Source organism: Melospiza melodia, chromosome 3 (genome assembly GCF_035770615.1).
Source record: "Melospiza melodia melodia isolate bMelMel2 chromosome 3, bMelMel2.pri, whole genome shotgun sequence".
In the NCBI taxonomy this organism is placed as follows: Eukaryota; Metazoa; Chordata; class Aves; order Passeriformes; family Passerellidae; genus Melospiza; species Melospiza melodia.
Genome location: NC_086196.1, coordinates 54,778,058 through 54,795,663, shown reverse-complemented (window position 1 = coordinate 54,795,663; position 17,606 = coordinate 54,778,058). Strand labels below are relative to the sequence as shown.

The 17,606-nt window shown below is 50.4% G+C and overlaps 2 protein-coding genes across 3 annotated transcripts in view; one reads left to right on the top strand and one right to left on the bottom strand.

Annotated features, from left to right (window-relative positions):
• Window positions 1–6,754, bottom strand: part of XPO5 (exportin 5) — a 29,677-nt gene extending 22,923 nt beyond the window's left edge. Inside the window, exons 1-10 of one of the 2 annotated variants that reach the window (XM_063151797.1) lie at window positions 6,598–6,754; window positions 6,207–6,328; window positions 5,521–5,593; window positions 4,818–4,955; window positions 4,329–4,511; window positions 3,273–3,314; window positions 2,418–2,444; window positions 1,939–2,124; window positions 1,182–1,258; window positions 645–744 (exon numbers count right to left, since the gene is read on the bottom strand). In XM_063151797.1, coding sequence (XP_063007867.1) covers window positions 645–744; window positions 1,182–1,258; window positions 1,939–2,124; window positions 2,418–2,444; window positions 3,273–3,314; window positions 4,329–4,511; window positions 4,818–4,955; window positions 5,521–5,593; window positions 6,207–6,328; window positions 6,598–6,702 — 1,053 coding nt within the window. In that variant the 5' untranslated portion in view covers window positions 6,703–6,754. The remainder of the gene's footprint in view (window positions 1–644; window positions 745–1,181; window positions 1,259–1,938; window positions 2,125–2,417; window positions 2,445–3,272; window positions 3,315–4,328; window positions 4,512–4,817; window positions 4,956–5,520; window positions 5,594–6,206; window positions 6,329–6,597) is intronic. The other variant, XM_063151796.1, reaches the window with a different exon arrangement.
• A 176-nt stretch (window positions 6,755–6,930) lies between these two features.
• Window positions 6,931–16,374, top strand: POLH (DNA polymerase eta). The gene is made up of 10 exons (XM_063151801.1): window positions 6,931–7,145; window positions 7,244–7,378; window positions 7,465–7,706; window positions 7,963–8,132; window positions 11,330–11,433; window positions 12,265–12,384; window positions 13,003–13,126; window positions 13,764–13,829; window positions 14,491–14,654; window positions 15,416–16,374. The coding sequence occupies exons 1-10, from the start codon at window positions 7,009–7,011 to the stop codon at window positions 16,281–16,283; spliced, it is 2,130 nt and encodes a 709-aa protein (XP_063007871.1). The 5' UTR covers window positions 6,931–7,008; the 3' UTR covers window positions 16,284–16,374.
• Window positions 16,375–17,606: the final 1,232 nt, after the last annotated feature.

Below are 17,606 nucleotides of genomic sequence, written 5' to 3'. Positions count from 1 at the left end.
TTTTCCGTCCCTATGAGACTTGACTTTGCTCTATTGCTTTTACAGGCTGGTTGCTTCAATCTCCCCACAAACAGCATCTCTCAACAAGCCTGCCCTCTTCATTGTAGAAGCACTCAGCTGAATGGAGGGAGTGGGAATTCAGCACCAGCATGGCATGAACAGCATGAATTTGCATCTTCATCCCAACACTGACACAAAGCATTACAAAGATGAACAGTAGGAACAAAACCCGTTTCTTCCTTCAGCTTCAGAGAGTCTTGGCAGAAGAACAGACAGGTATACTCTCTTAGTTATTTTTATTGGGAAATTTAAAAGGCTTCCAATAGAAGAGTAGTTTCCTGGACTAGATTTTCTGTAGCAGTAGTCAGCTAAAAACCTGACCAATTCTCAGTGAAGCTCAGCATTTTACAGAGGTTATAGGAAATGGTTCTTGACAACAAAGCCCTGGCATCAGGCAGAGTCCCTCCAGTCTATATGCCTATGACTTGGCAGGATACAGTTAACCCACTTAAAAGCAGAGCCATTTCTGCCGTTTAGAAATGCATGGAGAGAACCCTGGTCCTACCTTAGATCAGGGTTGCCTCAAGCCCCAGCCCTAAAAACTAGCCCTGCCAGGGTTGCTGTTGGTATTAACAAAGACTTACTAGCAACGCACATAGCTGGCTGCCCAACGCGCACAAAACTTGGCAAAGCCTCTTCAAGAAAACATAGTGCTTCTCCACCAGGCCTTCTCCATCTGCTGTCCTGGGAATGAGGGAAGGGGGAAAAACAGGATCACAGTTACTCATGCTGTAGGTGACAGGCACACCGCTGTCTATCTTGTAGACAGAAAAGGACTAGAGCAATTTGATTTTATCGCAGTAGGATTTTCTTTGCTATTATCAAGAAGTACTGCTTTATTGGCATCTAAAACCTCTGAAATTGCCTCTTTGAAAGAGTCCTTCCTCTGGATCAACTTCAGGCTAAAACAAAGTCAGGGAGCTGTGACATTTATCCCTCCTTGTCTTTCAATTATGGGTTTTGAAAAAAAAAACAACCCCTGGTTTTCCAGGTTTTGCAAAAGAAATGGTGGTTTTGTTCTCTCCTATCCAGTCCCCGCTTCCTTTGCTTAAGCAGCACTATCTTTTGCACCTACAAAGCTGTTTGTGTGCAGTATTGTGTGAAATCACCAGGGTACTCACTGGGCAGCAGAGAGAATGCAGTGCATGGCAACATCTCCAAACAAGACCATCAGAGGTTTCCGATCCTCCAGCTTACCCTACACACAAAACACACCACATGCTTCAATTAGAACTTATTTATTCCCATCTACATAAATATTTATTTCCATCTGCAACCAAAATTAGGAGAGTCACATTATCTTTCCATCTAGGGAGGGGCTTACAGTCCACATATGATTTAAGTAAAAACTTTCCAAAATTCCCAGGTATCTGATATAAGAAAATGTCTCCAAGCAATCCCACCACAGGAACTTTAAATGGCAAAACTGACCCCGAGACATTATCTTTTATTCACAGAAGACTGGCTAGTTATTTACAGGCAGCTGATAAACACTCAGCCTTGACACTCAGCTGCTTGTGAATGAATGGGGCAAAATCACCTGTTTAGATCCTGCTGTCATTTCTCTGAGCTGCCAGGTGACACAGCTGATGACACTATTTTCCACTTCACAGATGTAGGAAGTGGGGGGTAAAAGGTCAGTGAAGACCTCCAAGTTCAAAGTGCAAGGAGAAGTGAGCACAGAATTTGGATAGGGTTCTAATGGCTGCTCTGTGTATAGTGCCGGCATGACATTCACACCAAATATCTTTAACAGAAATCAGCTAAATTTGAATTTTGATTCTCAGATAAAAGGGCAAAGATAGCATTGCTCAGTCTGAAGAATTATATAGGAGAAAAATAAAAGGGAGCCAAAAGAGCCAGAGAAGAAGAACTCACTTTCCTGCTGACAGCAATCAGGAGACACTCTGCTGCTCCAACTTGGAGCTCAGGCTCATTTAGGAGCAGACACAACATCTCCAAGAGCTTGCAGTTGTCTGCTGTAATATGCCTTAGGGCTACCCAGTCAATGTAGCCAGCCAAAGTGTTGAGTGCTGCTATCCCCACACGGCAGTTTGCCTGGGCCTGTGAACAGAGAGGAGGCACAAGGTCAGAGCCAGAGAAAAACAGCAATTCCCATCTAAAGCCACTCACTCCCTGAAATAACAGTACCAAGAATCCCCCTGTGAAAGTGAGAGATTTGGACCCTTCTGCTGCCACTCCTCACTTGTCTCTTCTCAAGGGGTTTGTATTGAGTGAATAAGTCCATCTGTCTGAAACTGCAGGCAACAGACTCGAAAGCTTGGGAAAAGTCTAGTTCTAAGTAACCTTAATCTTAAGAATTACTAATGAGCTAACTCTCATATAGCTCCACTCACCTTTGGTTCCTGAGCCAAATCAGTTTTCTGAAAAAGAAAACAAGAGAGGGTAAGAAACAGCTACAGCACACACTTCCACTCAGCCACTGCTGTACAGGCTTATCCTCAAGGACACAGCCAAAAAGGAGTCTACATCACAGTCTCCCACTCAGGACACTGCTGCAGCCAACAGTCACCTCTGCAGTCACCAGCTAGGTAAGACAAGAGGACTCTGAATTGCCAAGTTAAGCCACAATTCCCTTCTCATCCAAAAGGTAACACTCCAGTCAGCAGGCACCAGGGAGACACAGGAGACAAGAAGGAAAGGCATTCTGGTACTTCCTGGAGACTTCCAGGAAAGAAGCTTTTGTCCTTTTAAGAGTATCTTACACCCAAAAGCCAGACTCTGAAAAGATGCTGGTGGATTTAAAGATGCAGGTCTGAAAAGGTGTTTTGTGCATGGTCAGAAAGGCAGCTGGATAGAGCTGGAGCAGCAACTTACAGCCCAACTCCAAGGCCTGGGACACTTAACAGCAACAACGCACTGCCTGTACCATCTTTTTGCCTAATGCAAACAAGTCCCTCAGACACTCAAGTGTGATTTGTTTTTCAATTGCAAAGACACCACAAGCATTTCTTTCTACTGCAAGCTTTTGGTTTGGACTATTCACTGCAGTGATGTTTTTAAGTTAATCAGCTTGAGTCCCAAACACCTCATATATGACCCACCTTACAAACACGTTTATCTATATAAGCACTGCACACTATTATGGGCTTGGGGACCTATCCATCATCTCCCCCAGTCTGTGTGCACACAGGGGAACACCCAACCCTCAGAAACAACCCTGTGCATGAATAGCCCAAAGATCTGCTGACCTGTGGAGAGGTGAGGACTTCTTGTTCCTGGGGTGCTCCAACCTTGCCAATCAGAAAGATTCCACCGTTAGCGGAAGCAGCCACACTTCAGAGCCTCAAGCATTGCAATGCAAACCTTACCTGGAAATGCATTTCAACCAGACTACAAAACACACAAGGGTCACCCTCCCATCACCATGAACTGCACACAAAACTGGCTGTTCTATAGGGTGGGGGTTGCTCAGTCTGACAGTGCATCAGGAAGGTGTACAGAAGGCAGGTAGAAACAGGGTTTTTCATTGCTTCCCAGTTTCACATTTAGTATAACTCTGGATTTTAATTAATGGAAAAAAAAGAATATGAGATATGACTAAGCAACTAGTTTCTAGTTTGGTTTCTCGACTGCGCTTCACTCAAATCTACTTCCTTTTCACAGGAACAGATGGGGGTAGAGACTCCCCTTCATCATCCATTGTGACTGACCTGCACATCTCTGATTCTAGGTAAGAATTCAGGAAAGAAATCTGTTCACACAAAAATAGAAAGAGCATTCTTCACTGCAACTTTGCAAAAAAAGGGCTTCCTGACTTGAGCTCTTGGAGAAAAGGACCAGAGGCCCAGAAGCATGTTGACACATGAGAAACTCATGCATTTTGGTGCATCACCTCAAATGCAGCACACAGCATGAGAGAGCAGACATGATTCATGGATGGCATCTCTTAATCACTGTGTGTTACATAAACCACCCCAAATTACCTGTTTCTGCCACAGCCACACCTTTATTTTGCTAAGCTGTACATCCCTAGTGCCAGCACACATTCCAACAGCATGGATGAACCATGCATGCACCCAAGCCATTTACACTAGCAAAATCAAAGTATCAACACTAGCACTTTCAGCCTTGTGTGTTCAGTCTCTCTGATCAGCACCAGTTTCCCAGGCCACAGCAGATCCCTACCTCAGAGCAGCAGCAACAGATTTCAGTTTCTGCACTTGTTTCCCCAACAATTTGCGAGCTGCATCCCAATTCCTAAATGCCTCCAGCAAAAACTAAACCCAAGGGAAGGAGACTCTTACCATGAGTCTGTACTTGTTGACATTCTGCTGCAGGGCAGTTAGTAGGAAGCTGAAGATCTTTTCCATGTTCTGGGTGAGGGTTTGCTGGATATCTCGTCGCCGCTGGGTAGGCAGAGTTTGAAAAGTCACCACATCCTCTGCCAAACGTAGGAGGATGAACATCACCAGTTCTGTCTGAGTTTCCTGATGTCCCAAAGTGAAATACACTCCATCAGCAGAGTCCAAACACTAAAATCTCTAGAGACTAGCTCAAAGATGTGGAGAGAAAGCAAGCATGCATGAAGACAGAGGTGTCATGTTGAGAAAGTAAAACAGAAGGATGGTGCTCTCTCTGCTAGTCATCTCGAGATAGATTAATCTTACAGGGATTGAGTCCATCACCAACCTGTCTCACTTGACCATGAGTAAGTTAGATTTTTCTCAGGATGATGGAAGACTGAACCCCACACTAAGAGCAAGCAAAAGAGACCAGACAGCTGTGTTTCATACCCCTTGCTTGGAAAGGGTATCCAGCTCCTTCAGCATGTCAGGCCAGTGCTGAGGCCATTCCCGCTTGATCATCTCCACCACAATGCGAGACAGCACATCCTTAATGTGACTTTCCTCCTCCAGGATACTTTGAGTTCCCTGTGACAGAAAGGGGACAGTTACACAGAACAGCAAGCATCAGGCATGTATAACTCTGACCTGGGAAACAGTGTTTGCAAACATTCTAAACCACAGAAACTAAAACCAAACAAAACACAACATTGGGCAGCTCTTCATTGCAACTACCTTAGATGACACTCCCATGCTCCCAAGCATCCATAGCTAATAAATGCTGGGAACCAGATGGATTCACCTCAAAAGAAGGTCCCTTGGTCACGAGAGCAATCACAACAACAGAGAAAACACAACTAAGATAATGGCTTTAGTATTTTTGTAAAGGATAAGAACACTTGTAGCTCACTGAACTTCCTTCTAAGAAAAGAAAAAATACTTTACATGTGTTATACAAGCCTCACCATTTCCTGCCATGTGAGGCAACATGGCTATTCACCTAAGACAGAGAAGAGCACTGAAACAACTAGAGACACAAAGTGAAAAAGCAATAAAAAGAAAAACTGAATTCAGATCCTCTGTGCTAATTAACTGGATTAATTTTTACTTTTGCTCTCACATTTCAGAACAGCCTGGGGCAGCAGGTACTTACACTGGATATGAGGCCCATAACATTGTTCTTTAGGTAAACTTTTTCTAGGCGAGGCATATTGTTCCAACGGTATCTGTTAAAAATAAACAAACAAAAAAGAAACCGAGTCAAAACATCTGTAAGGATCTCTGACTTAATTCTCAAGGAACTATTGCTTCTTTACCTAGAGACACTACCAGCTCCGTGCCTCTGGCAGCACCCAATCCCTTAATGAAAGGGCTGAGTTAAAACTGCTGCTGGCAAATGGGCTTGCCCCACCGAGGTCAACAGACACCAGAAGCAGCAGCAAAAGCACAAAGCAATAGGTCTGTAGAGGCGGCAGAGAAAGGAATCTCAGAACTGAACTAATACAAAGCCTCTTTGTTAGCAGGAGGCCAATGACAGACCTCTGCAAAGACCTACTGGTAACCCAGTGCGCTTGTTTTCATCTTTTGATGTTAACTTGTCCTACGGCTCAGTGAATTCACTTTCCCAACCTGCATGAAAGCAATTCTCTCCTCTCTTTCTTTTACAGAATAAGAAAAAAATCCAGAGCAGGACTGCAACTGCCTTCTGCTGCAGAACAAACTCCCTGCGCCCTGAAAGTGCCTCCCGGGGGTGGGAGGTGCCGGAATGGGCACAGATCCCAGCCAGAGCGGGGTGGCGGCAGGCTGGGACCCTTCCCATCACGGGACGAGATGACTTACTTGACCACATGCTCCAGGATCTGCAGGCCGAAGTGCCGGACGATGGCCGTCTGGGTCTTCTCCGCCAGCTTCAGCCCGCAGGGCACGCAGATGGGGCACTTTTCCTTGAACTCCTCGCAGAACTAGGGGAGGAGGGCCGGACGCGCACACGCAGTTACACACCGGGGCAGGAGGCGGCAGCCCCATCCCTGGCGGAGCACGCCGGGCACACGCGGCCGCCCGGCCCCCGCCGCCTGCTGACGGCTCCCGGCACTTCACGGGACGCCCCGGACCGGCCCGCCAGGCTCTCGCCCGCGCCGTGGCCGTGCGGACGGGGCGCCCGCGTGGCCGGAGCCCGGCGCCCTCCCTCCCTCCCTCCCTCCCTTCCCGGCCGTACCGTACCGTACCGTACCTTGAGGGCCTCCAGGCGGTACCGCTGCGTGGACGCCGGGTCCATGATGACGGTCACGGCCTTCACCAGCTGCTCGCAGAGGCCGCTCACCTGCTCGGCGGACATGGCGGAGGCGGCGGGCGCGCGCCACCGGCCACCCACGGGAGGGACGAGCGGGGCGGCCGGGACGCAGCTCCGCGCATGCGCCTTGGGGGACACGGGGACACGGAGAGAACGCGGGCGCCGCGCACCGTCGCGGCGGGGACACGCGCACGCCCCACCGCACCCTGGAGAACTACGACTCCCGGCGTGCCCCACGCGGGAAGTACGGGTACCGCAAAGCGGCGGGGCGAGGCGGGGCTCTCCACCCCACAGAGCAGGCGGTTATTCAATCATTCACGCAGTCGGGCGGGAGCCGGTGGCGGCGACGGGATGTCTCGGGGCCGGGAGCGCGTGGTGGCCCTGGTAGACATGGACTGCTTCTTCATGCAGGTGGAGCAGCGCCTCGACCCGCAGCTGCGCGGCCGCCCTTGCGCCGTGGTGCAGTACACCGAGTGGCAGGGCGGCGGGTAGGTAGGCGAGCCGCCTCGGCGACCCCGGCTCCTCGTCCCACCCCGCTCCCCGCGGGGCCGGGCCCGCCCTGCGCTTCACCTCCGTGTCTTGGCAGGATCATCGCGGTGAGCTACGAGGCGCGCGCCTTCGGCGTGTCCCGCGGGATGTGGGCGTCGGAGGCGCGGGCGCTGTGCCCCGAGCTGGCGCTGGCCCGGGTGCCGCAGGCGCGGGGCAAGGCGGACCTCACACGGTGAGAGCGGGGGCCGGGGGTGGCGGCGGCGCGGGCCTCCCTGGTGGCGCGGGGCGGCGGCTGAGCCCGTGCCCGCCGCCCGGCAGGTACCGGGAGGCCAGCGCGGAGGTGATGCAGGTGCTGTCGCGCTTCGCCGCCATCGAGCGCGCGAGCATCGACGAGGCGTACCTGGACCTGACGGGCAGCGCGCGGCACCGGCTGCGCGAGCTGCGCGGGCGCCCCCTGGCGGCCACGGTGCTGCCCAGCACCTTCGTGCAGGGGCTGCCCGCAGTGCCCGGCCCCGAGCCCGGCGGGAAGGGCCCGCTCCGAGCTGATCCCCGCGGGAAGGGTACGCACCGACCCCCGCCCCCCCGGGAACGGCCCGTTCCGCCTGCTCTGACTCCCCCCAGTCGAGAGCGTGGTAAATGGGGCCTGCGTTTTCCGCCGTGAATGGCTTTTAAAGCGGCCGTTCTCCCTGTGGCTGGAATGCGTTTACGGAAGCCTGCGGCTGCTGGCTGGGCCTGGCTGCTGCGGGTCCCTTTGCTGGGCTCAGCAAGAAGTGCCATATCGTGTCCCTTTGAGATCCCTTTCGTGTCCTTTTCTAGAGGAGCTGCGGCAGCGTGGTTTGGACGAGTGGCTGGCGTCGCTGTCTTTCGATAACCCAGACTGTCCTGACCTGCTGCTGACCATGGGCGCAGTAATTGTGGAAGAAATTAGGGTGGCAGTGGAAGAAGCTACCGGATTCAGGTGTTCAGCTGGCATCTCGCACAACAAGGTATGTGCATAACACATCAGCCTGATTTCTTCTGGGCTGCAGCATCAGAACATGCTGTAGATGCTCTCCTATACTGACAAGTCTCCTGTACAGAAAATGAACCGAGTTGGGAATGCAACCATGTGTGATCACACCTTCAGAGAAATTATAAGACATGTGGAAGTGGGAGGAGTTGTTTCCCCAGAGCTGTGGCCTAGGCAGTCAGCAATCCTCTCATTTATTGCCTGGATTCCTGGTGCACCCTAATGAGTGAGCTCACTAGGAACAAAAGGGGTTTAAGTTCTCCGGAGGTGTTTTCTGTAGAAAAAGCAGAAGCATAAAGCAGGTAATCTTCACCCTGAGTTTCAGGCAACAGTCACTGTAGCCAGTTTTACTGACACAAATTCCCAGTTACTCAGCGGCAGAAGAACACCAGACTGGGGCACTGAGGTGAGCTGGGTTGCTTTTTGTCTTTCTGGTGAGTCAGTGTTTACCCTGCTGGCCATGGGGATTTGGGTGATGCTCAGCCAGCTGCTGAGAACAGCCACAGCAGCACTTGGTGCATGACAGCAGCTGCAGAAACAAACTGACTTTGATGCTGCAGCTACGGAGGATTTCCTGCCGGGTGAAATGCAGGCTGGTTTGCTGAGACATCCCTTTTGCTCTGCAGAAGAGGGGCTTATTTATACAGTAATGACTTTATAAAGGCAAGCTATGACTTAAAAAAAAAAAGAAAAAAAAAGAAAATGGAGACTAAATGGATGCTTTGGAGTTCAAGGAAGATATATTTCATTGACTGCTGCAGAAACAGCTGGTACTACTGCCAGCTGTACACAGGGATTGGAACTGGTTCTGCACTGGGTTAGTCTGAAACTAGCAGAGACTGTGAGGCAGAAATGAGCTAGCTGAGGAACGTCACTGGTGTAGAAATTTCTAATGGAGGCTATGTTCAATTTCCCTTTTTGCTTTCTGTAGTCAGGAGTAACAGAGAACTTCCCTGATACTTCTAGCAGCTTCTCCCAGCTTCCATTTTCTATACCAGGTTCTTTTTTTTGATAAAGTAAGCACATTGTGATGTACTGTGCTATCCCTGAAGAACTGTGTATGTGTAGCAGCAAGCACAGTGCAGAGATCACCACAGCATACTTGTGGCTGTGCAGAACACTGTGCTGTGCTTCCACAGCCAGCTCACATTGGTGAGTACAAACCTTTTGTGCAGAGCAAAAGAGGTGCTCTCAGCAAACCAGCCCACCTTCCACCCAGCAGGAAACCCTCTGTAGCTACAGCATCAAAGTCAGCAAAGTCCGTTTGTTTCTGCAGCTGCTGTCATGCACCAAGAGCTCCTGTGGCTGCTCTGGGCAGCTGGCTGAGCATCACCCAAATCCCCATGGCCTGCAGGGTAAACACTGACTCACCAGAAAGAGGAAAAGCTCACCTCAGTGCCCCAATCTGGTCTTCTGCCACTGAGTTGCTGGGAATTTGTGTCAGTAAAAACCATTCTCAGGCTACAACAACTGTTGCCTGAAACTCAGGGTGAAGATTATCTGCTTTATGGTTGTGTTTTTTCTACAGAAAACTCCCAAGGAACTGCTTTTCCCAATGAAATACCTTGTTAAGGTGCACCAGGAGCCCAGATGATGAATGAGACCAGAAAATTAGGAAGCACCTGAAGGATAACAGTATGGCTTTCTCAAGAACCACTCATGCCCAATTCATTTATTTATGTGCCCTCCTTGACAGCCTAAGTGGCCAAATATGCAGGAAAGACTACAGATGTGAGGTGTCAACCTTAAAGTTTCTGACACACCTCACCCTGAGCTGAGTAACCTGGTGATGACACGGTAGCAGACAACATGGCTGAAGTTGTCTGAAGGGCATGCATGCATGTAGCTGAAGAAAACTTTACTGTTTCCCATAACGATTTTGCTCAGTGAGGTGCCCTCAAATTGGGATGTTCAGAGTGGGATCCTAGGGGGATCTTTCCAAGGTCTCCTAAGAGCCAGTATTTTCAGTGAAGCCTACAGAGAGGGAACAGCTGTATGAATTCAGGTGCTGCACAGATGGGGCTTGGGGCCTGGGCTGTGAAAGTTCTGAGATGAAATTAGAGTTGAAAATTCTGAGCTTGAAAAAGCTTAGAATCAGTCTGAAATCACCAAACAGCACTTCTTATGCTCCTCTTACGCTCATTGACTGTTTTTGTGGTTTATAGAAAAAAAGCAACCAGCAAGATTTTGGCTGAGTCACAGTAAGTCAGGAAGTAGCCTGGAGTTGTTGTGGACAAGCAGCAGGACGAGTCAGTAATATAAGTGCTCTTGTAGAAATGCCAAATCCTGTTTCAGCATGTGCAGTTTACAGAAGGTGTCAGAAAAAGTAAATGATTTCTCCCCATGAAGTCTCAGTGATTGGTTTCGCTTGCAGCACGTCACTTTATGAGGTGGGTAAACTTGGAAGTCTCCAGCCAGACAAGAAAAACAGTGATTGGGCATCTGAAAAGGGATCTGCTTTGTCTAGAAATGATTTCAAATGTATGTAAGCCTGTAAAATGGGCTGTCAGCTCAATAGGCAGGCAAGAAATTTTGCTTAGTTACAGGAAGTGTGGCAAAGCACTGAAAGAGAAAGTTATTAAGAGTTGTTCAATAAAACCTCAAACACCCAGCTAAATGGTCTGTGTATTTTTGACCCTGTGGTAGCTTAGAGTGGGAAAGGAAGCTGTATAGGAGAGCATGCCTTCCAGGCTAGCAATTCTGCATTTTAAAGGCTTCATTTTGCAGCACTGTGCTGTTGCAGACCTCACAGAGAGAAGATTAAAATAGTGACATTGAGAAAAAGCAAGACAAACACAGAAGATGAAGGAAAAAGGCATAGTGAGAGACATAGCCTGGGGGAGGATCATGGGCATGCTGTGGAAGCTCTGGCATGCTTGCCTGATGGAAAACTATAGCAACCACAACAGATGAAAGATCTTTATCTGCCTGGAGCAGGAGTCCAGCAATTCACAGAACTAAAGCCTGGAAGCAGCTTTGCTTTCAGAGTGCCCAGCTTGTGCATGTCACATCCTGAGGTGGATACTGCCTAAGAGCAAGCAGGGGTGCACCCTGCACATACTCCTAGCAGCCATTCCAGGGCAGCTCTTAGAGGTGATGCAGCACAAGCTGTTAGGTGGAGTCACGTTAGTGCACAGTGTGTACTAACAGAGTTTCCCCCTTTCTGTGTTACAGACCCTGGCAAAGCTGGCCTGTGGGTTGAACAAGCCCAACCGGCAGACGCTGGTGTCTGCACGCTTTGTGCCGCAGCTCTTCAGCCAGCTGCCCGTCAGCAGCATGTGAGTACCAGGGAGCTGCTGCTCCTCCCCAGCACAGCAGTGTGAGCTCGCTGACAGCAGCCAGCAGAGGCTCTCAGCTCCACACCAACTGCTTGGCAACGCTCCCAACAAACACAGGGAATGCTGCCAGTGATCTCTCCTGGCTGTGAGTGACAGTTCAGGAGGAGTGTGCTTGGGAAGTACAGCCCAGCTGGTGAATGGACCACAGTCCAAAAGCCTGTGGGCATCCTTTCCCAGGGTAAGGCTGTGCTCAGGATGTCTGCTGGGGTGCATAGGTGTAAGCCAGAAGCAACTGTGAGCAAGGAGGCCATAGCTGTTGACTATGTGTGACTGACAGCTGTCCTCACAGAGAGCAGATGTGGTTTGCTTTTGAGCATCCACACTGTGCACAAGTACTTTTCCTGGTATAGGGAAGTGTTACCAGCACTGCTGCTCCAGAGGAATGGATCCCTGTCCTGCTCTCGAGACCTGCACTGCTGGTCTCTGCTTTCTGTGTCTTGCAAGGGATGGAGAGGGATGTGTGTGGGAAAGGGTCCTGTCTGTGTAGGAAGAAGGAAGCTGTATATGAGGCATTCTTCAGAGCATGGTTTGGGATCAGATGGAGCTGAGGGAGAAGCACTAAAATTGAGAAATCTAAGGAGCAGTTCCTACATCAACTCCTCTGTGTCCTTTTACTGTGAGCAGAAGAGCCAGGTGCCAGGTGTTCCTTTTGTCCTGCTAGTTCCTAGCAGCTTCTAGTTGTCCTTATCTAGGAACAGCTGCTGCAATGAGACTTGTCACAGTCCCCACATGATGCTTCATTTGTGTTTTTTCTGTGTTTCTCTGCCGTAGCCGTAACCTGGGAGGCAAGCTTGGCACTGCTATCACAGACATCCTGGGAGTGGAATACATTGGGGAGCTGACACAGTTCAGTGAGACTGAGCTCCAGACACATTTTGGAGACAAAACCGGGTAATGATGAACCACTCACCACAACTTGGCTCTTGGCAGGAATTGAGACTTCCTTTCAGTCACAGAACCTTGTTCTGCTGTGATTAGGAAAGGTTTGAAGGTAAAACTTCAGTGATATCTTTGGGAAGCATTGATCTGTCAGGCCCACAGCATGTTTCCAGTCTTGCCTGCTCCCAGGCACCCTCCCCAGGATAATATTTTGCTTGTCAGCCAGTGCCTCAGCCTTCCTCTACAGCATCCAAGGATGGGGTCAAAGGGCTGGTTCTCTGCAGGCTGGAAAGAGGGCAGTCTTGACAGTCTCATGATAGAGGAAATTACAAGGCTAGGCTGGAGCCAGAAACACAACTTCTGGGCCTGGAACAGCGGTTGGACACCCCTGCAGATTGGTGAACTGTTGCCACTTCAGGAGAAGAGGTGGAGGAGTTGTTCTAACAGACAGTTGTGGCCTGATAGACTCCTGCCTGTTCAGCTGTGGCTGTGACTGTAGAGTTGAGGATGTGAGACAGTGACAGCTTGCACTGAGTTGAAAGCAGGGCTCAGCAGGAGTCTGACGTGCTGCCCAGTGATGCCTGCCTGTCTGTAGCTGCCTTAACCTCATTCCTTCCCTGTGGCTTTCAGGTCTTGGCTCTATGACTTGTGCAGAGGAATTGAAGAGGAACCTGTCAAAAACCGGTACCTTCCCCAGTCTATTGGCTGCAGCAAGAATTTCCCTGGGAAGTCAGCCCTGGCCACACAGAAGGCGGTAGGAGAAGCCTACATCTAGCATAAGGCTTGGTTTTCACACTGGAGAAAATAAGAATACTAAAAACAGACTAGCTTGCAAAACTGCTGCTTTTCTGCACAATTATGCCCTGAAACTCAGACTAGAGGCTCAGTGTGAGAAGGTGGTTTGAGCTCTGGAAGTCCCTGTTGACAGAAATGCATTCACAAACTCCTGCACAAAAAGGTCCGTCCTGGTTGTAACTTCCATGTGCAAAACTGGGCCTGTGCTGTTCAAAAGTGATTCACAGTGCCAAGCTTCAAGAGCATGGTTGCTAGAAGGAAGGTAACTAGCCTAAAGAAAGAGGAAGGATGCACTTTAGCTAATGGGTGGGGGGCAGTTCCCACTGAGCTGTAGGAGGATGGAAAGAGAAATCCAGGACAGGGAATGTAGGTTATTTGGCAAAGTCTAGTAGTAATGCAGGGCTTTTAGATATCTAAAATGTTATTCCCTGCATTGTTGAATCTCAGCTGGACTGATTTCTCAAGGTCTGCTACAGATATGGGGCCTTACAATAGTCTGTCCATTCCAGTCTGATTCCCCCCCCCAGCATTCCCCTTGTTCTGTGGTACTGCTGTGAGTAAAGGCCCAACCTGTCTGTTACCCCTGCATTGTCCAGGTGCAGCACTGGCTCCTGCAGCTGGCCTTGGAGCTGGAGTCCAGACTGAATAAGGACAGGAGCCAGGTAAGGAGGGGAGGCACAGGGACACAGGGAGGCACATTTGCACCATGAGTGGTTTGCGGGAGGCTGAGGGTGGTACTGGGAGGGGAAGAATCTGCTCGCCCTTAGATGTGTGCCTGTGTGCTGAGGTGTCCCAAGAAGAGAGGTGTGCAGGAGCATGGCTGGGCCAGGATGGTTTTGCCCCAGAACACTGCAGGGTTAAGAACAGTCCTTGTCCCATGCTTTAGGATGCAGGGATCTGCAAGCTACTGCATCTTCCTTTTGCTGCACTGCTGCTCCCTTGCAAGCCCTTTGCTGACCCAGGAGTGCCCGTGGGCTGTGAGAGGGAGCACTGTGCTCCTATCTGGACAGTAAGCTGCAGGCCAGGATGGGAGCAATCCACCACCACCATTTGCACTGCAGTGGGGCCAAAAAAACTGTGGAGATGCCTTTGAGGGAAAGCAAGGACTAGCTGCTTCCCATCCTGCGTGGCACAGCTGTGCAAGCGCTTGTTGTGTATCCCATCCCTTGGCAATCAGGCCGGGCAGGACATGTCCCACCGCACCCTCGGGAGATGGCAGGGGGCGGAGGGCTGGGCAGGGCTCCAGGCTGGGAACAGTCCCCTCGGCTGTTCCTGCCCCTTCCTGCAGGAGTCGCTGGAAGCACAGCTCTGCTCTCCCGGCAGAACCACCGCGTGGCCCGGCAGCTGATGGTAGTGATCCGGCAGCAAGGGGACACCCGCGTGTCACGTCTGTGTGCCCTGTCCCGCTATGACGCGCAGAAAATGTGCAACGACGCCTTCACCCTCATCCAAACCTGCAATGCGGCTGGGGCTCACCAGGCAGCGTGGTGAGTGTGGGGCAACGTGGGTCACCTCTGTCAGGTTCTGATGTGGGAGGTACTGGGCGAGCCAGAGACCTATTGGGAAGGAACTCAAGTTAATTTGAGTGGCAGGAAAAGTGATTCCCAGCAGCCTCACAGTAGAGTGCAGAGACCTTTTAGCAGTAGGACAGCCTGGCCTCTTCTGAGCCCCACATCTGGTGAGACACTTCTGTACTTGGAGTTAGGATTGCCACTGGCTGGGCTTTGTCCAGCTGAAGTGAGGCTGTCCTAGCCCTGCTGGGCCAAAGAAATAAGCTAAGCCTTGTTGTCCTACCCTAAGGACAAAGCTTTTTGTGAGGAAGCCATTGGGGCAGAAAGAAAAATAAAAGTGCACAACTCCTTTAGCATTTTCTTCCTTCCTTCTGCTTTGCAGTCAAGGCAAGAAGGTCCTGTCTGTTAAACTCTGACAAGGCTGCTGCTCCTTCAGCGTGCTCTCATCTTACAGCAGCTTCAGCCTGCAGGGGACTGAAAGTCCAGGCTGACAGTTGGCTGCTCCTGCTCCAATGCCCTTCCTTTGGGAATTGCTGCTTTGGAAAGAGGGGTTCTGCTTTGCCCAGCACAGCCTGCTGTGTCTGTTCTGGAGGTAGCAATACTAACTTTGTCAGAGCAAACATCTGTCCCAGCCCTTGCCAGATACTACAGTTCCCCTGTCTGTGATAAGTCTTACCTCAAAAGCTTTCTTGCTTTCCAGGCTGGTGTCTGAGCTGATGTTGGTCTGTCCTTTGCAGGTCTCCACCGCTGATTTCAGTGCAACTCTCAGCAAGCAAGTTCTCGGAGCCTGTCACCCTCTCTACAGGCATTACCACCTTCCTGACAGGTGATGCCCAGCCTGATGGCACTGCCACCACCAGCCAAAACTCCACGTCTTGTGGGAGGGCTGGGGTCAAGTTTTTTAGGAGCCCGAGCAAAGAGCTTCGGCAGAAACCAGCTAGCGCTATTGAGTCCTTCTTCCAAAAGGCAGCAGAGAGGCAGCTGGCACAGGCAGTGGCAGCACCCAGCCTGCCCACTGCTGTCACTGCAGAGCCAGCTGTGCCCAGCTCCCCAGAGCACCAGGAGAGAGCTGCTGTTGGCTTGCCTGTTGGACTTGCCTCTGTACAGAGTGACCTGGAGTCCCCTGTGAAGCAGGATCCCAGCGATGCCAGCCCTACTTCTCTGTACAAGAGGCTTCGCCGGGAGAAGTTGCCATCAGATGCCACACAAACACCCTCAACTCCACCCAGCTCCAGGACCCTTCTGAAATTCCAGCCAGCTGTGGAGGGAAATGAGCAGAATTTGCCACCCTCTCCTGAGCTCACCCTGCTGCCTCCTGCCTCTCCAGGGGACCAGCAGCGCTGTGAGAAGTGTGGCCAGCTCGTGCTGGTGTGGGAATTCCCTGAGCACATGGACTACCACTTTGCTCTGGAGCTGCAAAGCTCTTTCCTGGAGCCCAGCCCTCCCATGGCTCCAGAAGCAGCTCCCAATGCAAAGGCTGTGGCTTCCAGATCTCCTGCTAAGGCAAAGAACAAGCCCAAGACTCCAGCAGGATCTAGTACAAAACGACCCAAAGAAGGTGTGACAAGAACTTTAGATTTTTTCTTTAAGCCCTTACCTCCTTAACTCTCAGCCACACTGGGTGTTTTTAAATAATCAGTATTTTTAAATAACCAGTATTTTTAAAGAATCGGTGCTTTTAATCAGTGTTTTTAAATATCGGTGCTTTTTTTATACTGCCTGTCAGGTTTTAATGCCAAAAAGTCTAGTAAATTATTTTCATCCCAAGTCTAAGAGGAACTGGAACTCATGAATTGTGTAGATGTAGCCTGTTTAGCTGTGGCAGCTAAGCCTGCCTCTGCCTGCCTGGTGCTACTAGAAGCTGCACAGTAGTGTCACCTACACCTCTTGCCATAGGTATTTGCATGCCATCACTGCTCAGTAATTTTGTTCCTCCTATAAAAGCAGCAACTGTAAGTGCAGCAGCTTATCTCAGGGAATCTGCAGCTAAGCCTTGGCTTGAACCCCTGTCTAATCACTGTGTATAAAACCTTCAACTTGTGGTTCTACTCTGGCTGCACTTGCAGGCCTTGCCCTTACTGTGTAATTTATATGTGGTAGCTTAGCCCAGTTGTTCCTTCTCCCCTCCAGTGAGAAGACAGTGATTTTTATTCCCTCTTTCCCACACCCCAGGATTTATTTTATAAATGGCTTAATGATTCCCTCTGTGTAGCAGTCCATTGCATTGTGCTTATCAGCAGCTCAGGAGTACACAAGGAAGACTACTCCTGTCATAAAAGATTTAAGGAAGCAGTAGCTGCATAGGCACACTTTTTGGTGGCCTCTTTGAGAACTCTGCACTAATTCATAACAATTGCTATTGATACATAAACAGTCTACTGTTAGAGCCCTCACTAGAAGGGAGAGAAAACATGCCAAGGGTCACAAAGAACACTGTGAAAGCTTTTGGTTGGTGTAGACTGCATAATCACATTTTTCTTCCTTCCCAGACTCTGAGAGATACTAGACACAACTTGCTGACAGGTACCTGTTCTGACTGGGCTCTGCCAAATGACTTGTTCAGCTCCTTGAGACACAGGCCACAGTACAGTGGCCACTCCAGAGCTCCACAGATTACAACAGCCAACAAAGCAGAGTATCATGGAGGGGAGGAGTAGGCACTGAGAGGGTGAGACTGGCTCCAGGGCAAGAGAAGGGCTCTCAGCTGCCTGGCAGGGCTCGGCTCTGCCACACTGTGAGCTGCCTGGAGTCCGCCAGAAGCTCTGCTGCCAATAATTTGAACGTGGCTCTTTGGGCGGGGGGAAGAATGTGCCACGTCAAGGCAGCTCTGGGTGGCGTTAGGAATCGAATTTCAGGGAGTTTCATCAGCTGCGGGCTTCCCTTCCTTGGGCAGGGGGAGAGAGCGAGCTGCCTTTCAGGCAGCAGATA

Coding starts and splice junctions, on each gene's coding strand:
- POLH (XM_063151801.1), top strand. CDS start 7,009: ATGTCTCGGGGCCGGGAGCGCGTGGTGGCCCTGGTAGACATGGACTGC. Junction 7,379..7,464: donor GGCAAGGCGGACCTCACACG/GTGAGAGCGGGG, acceptor GCCGCCCGGCAG/GTACCGGGAGGCCAGCGCGG. Junction 7,707..7,962: donor AGCTGATCCCCGCGGGAAGG/GTACGCACCGAC, acceptor GTCCTTTTCTAG/AGGAGCTGCGGCAGCGTGGT.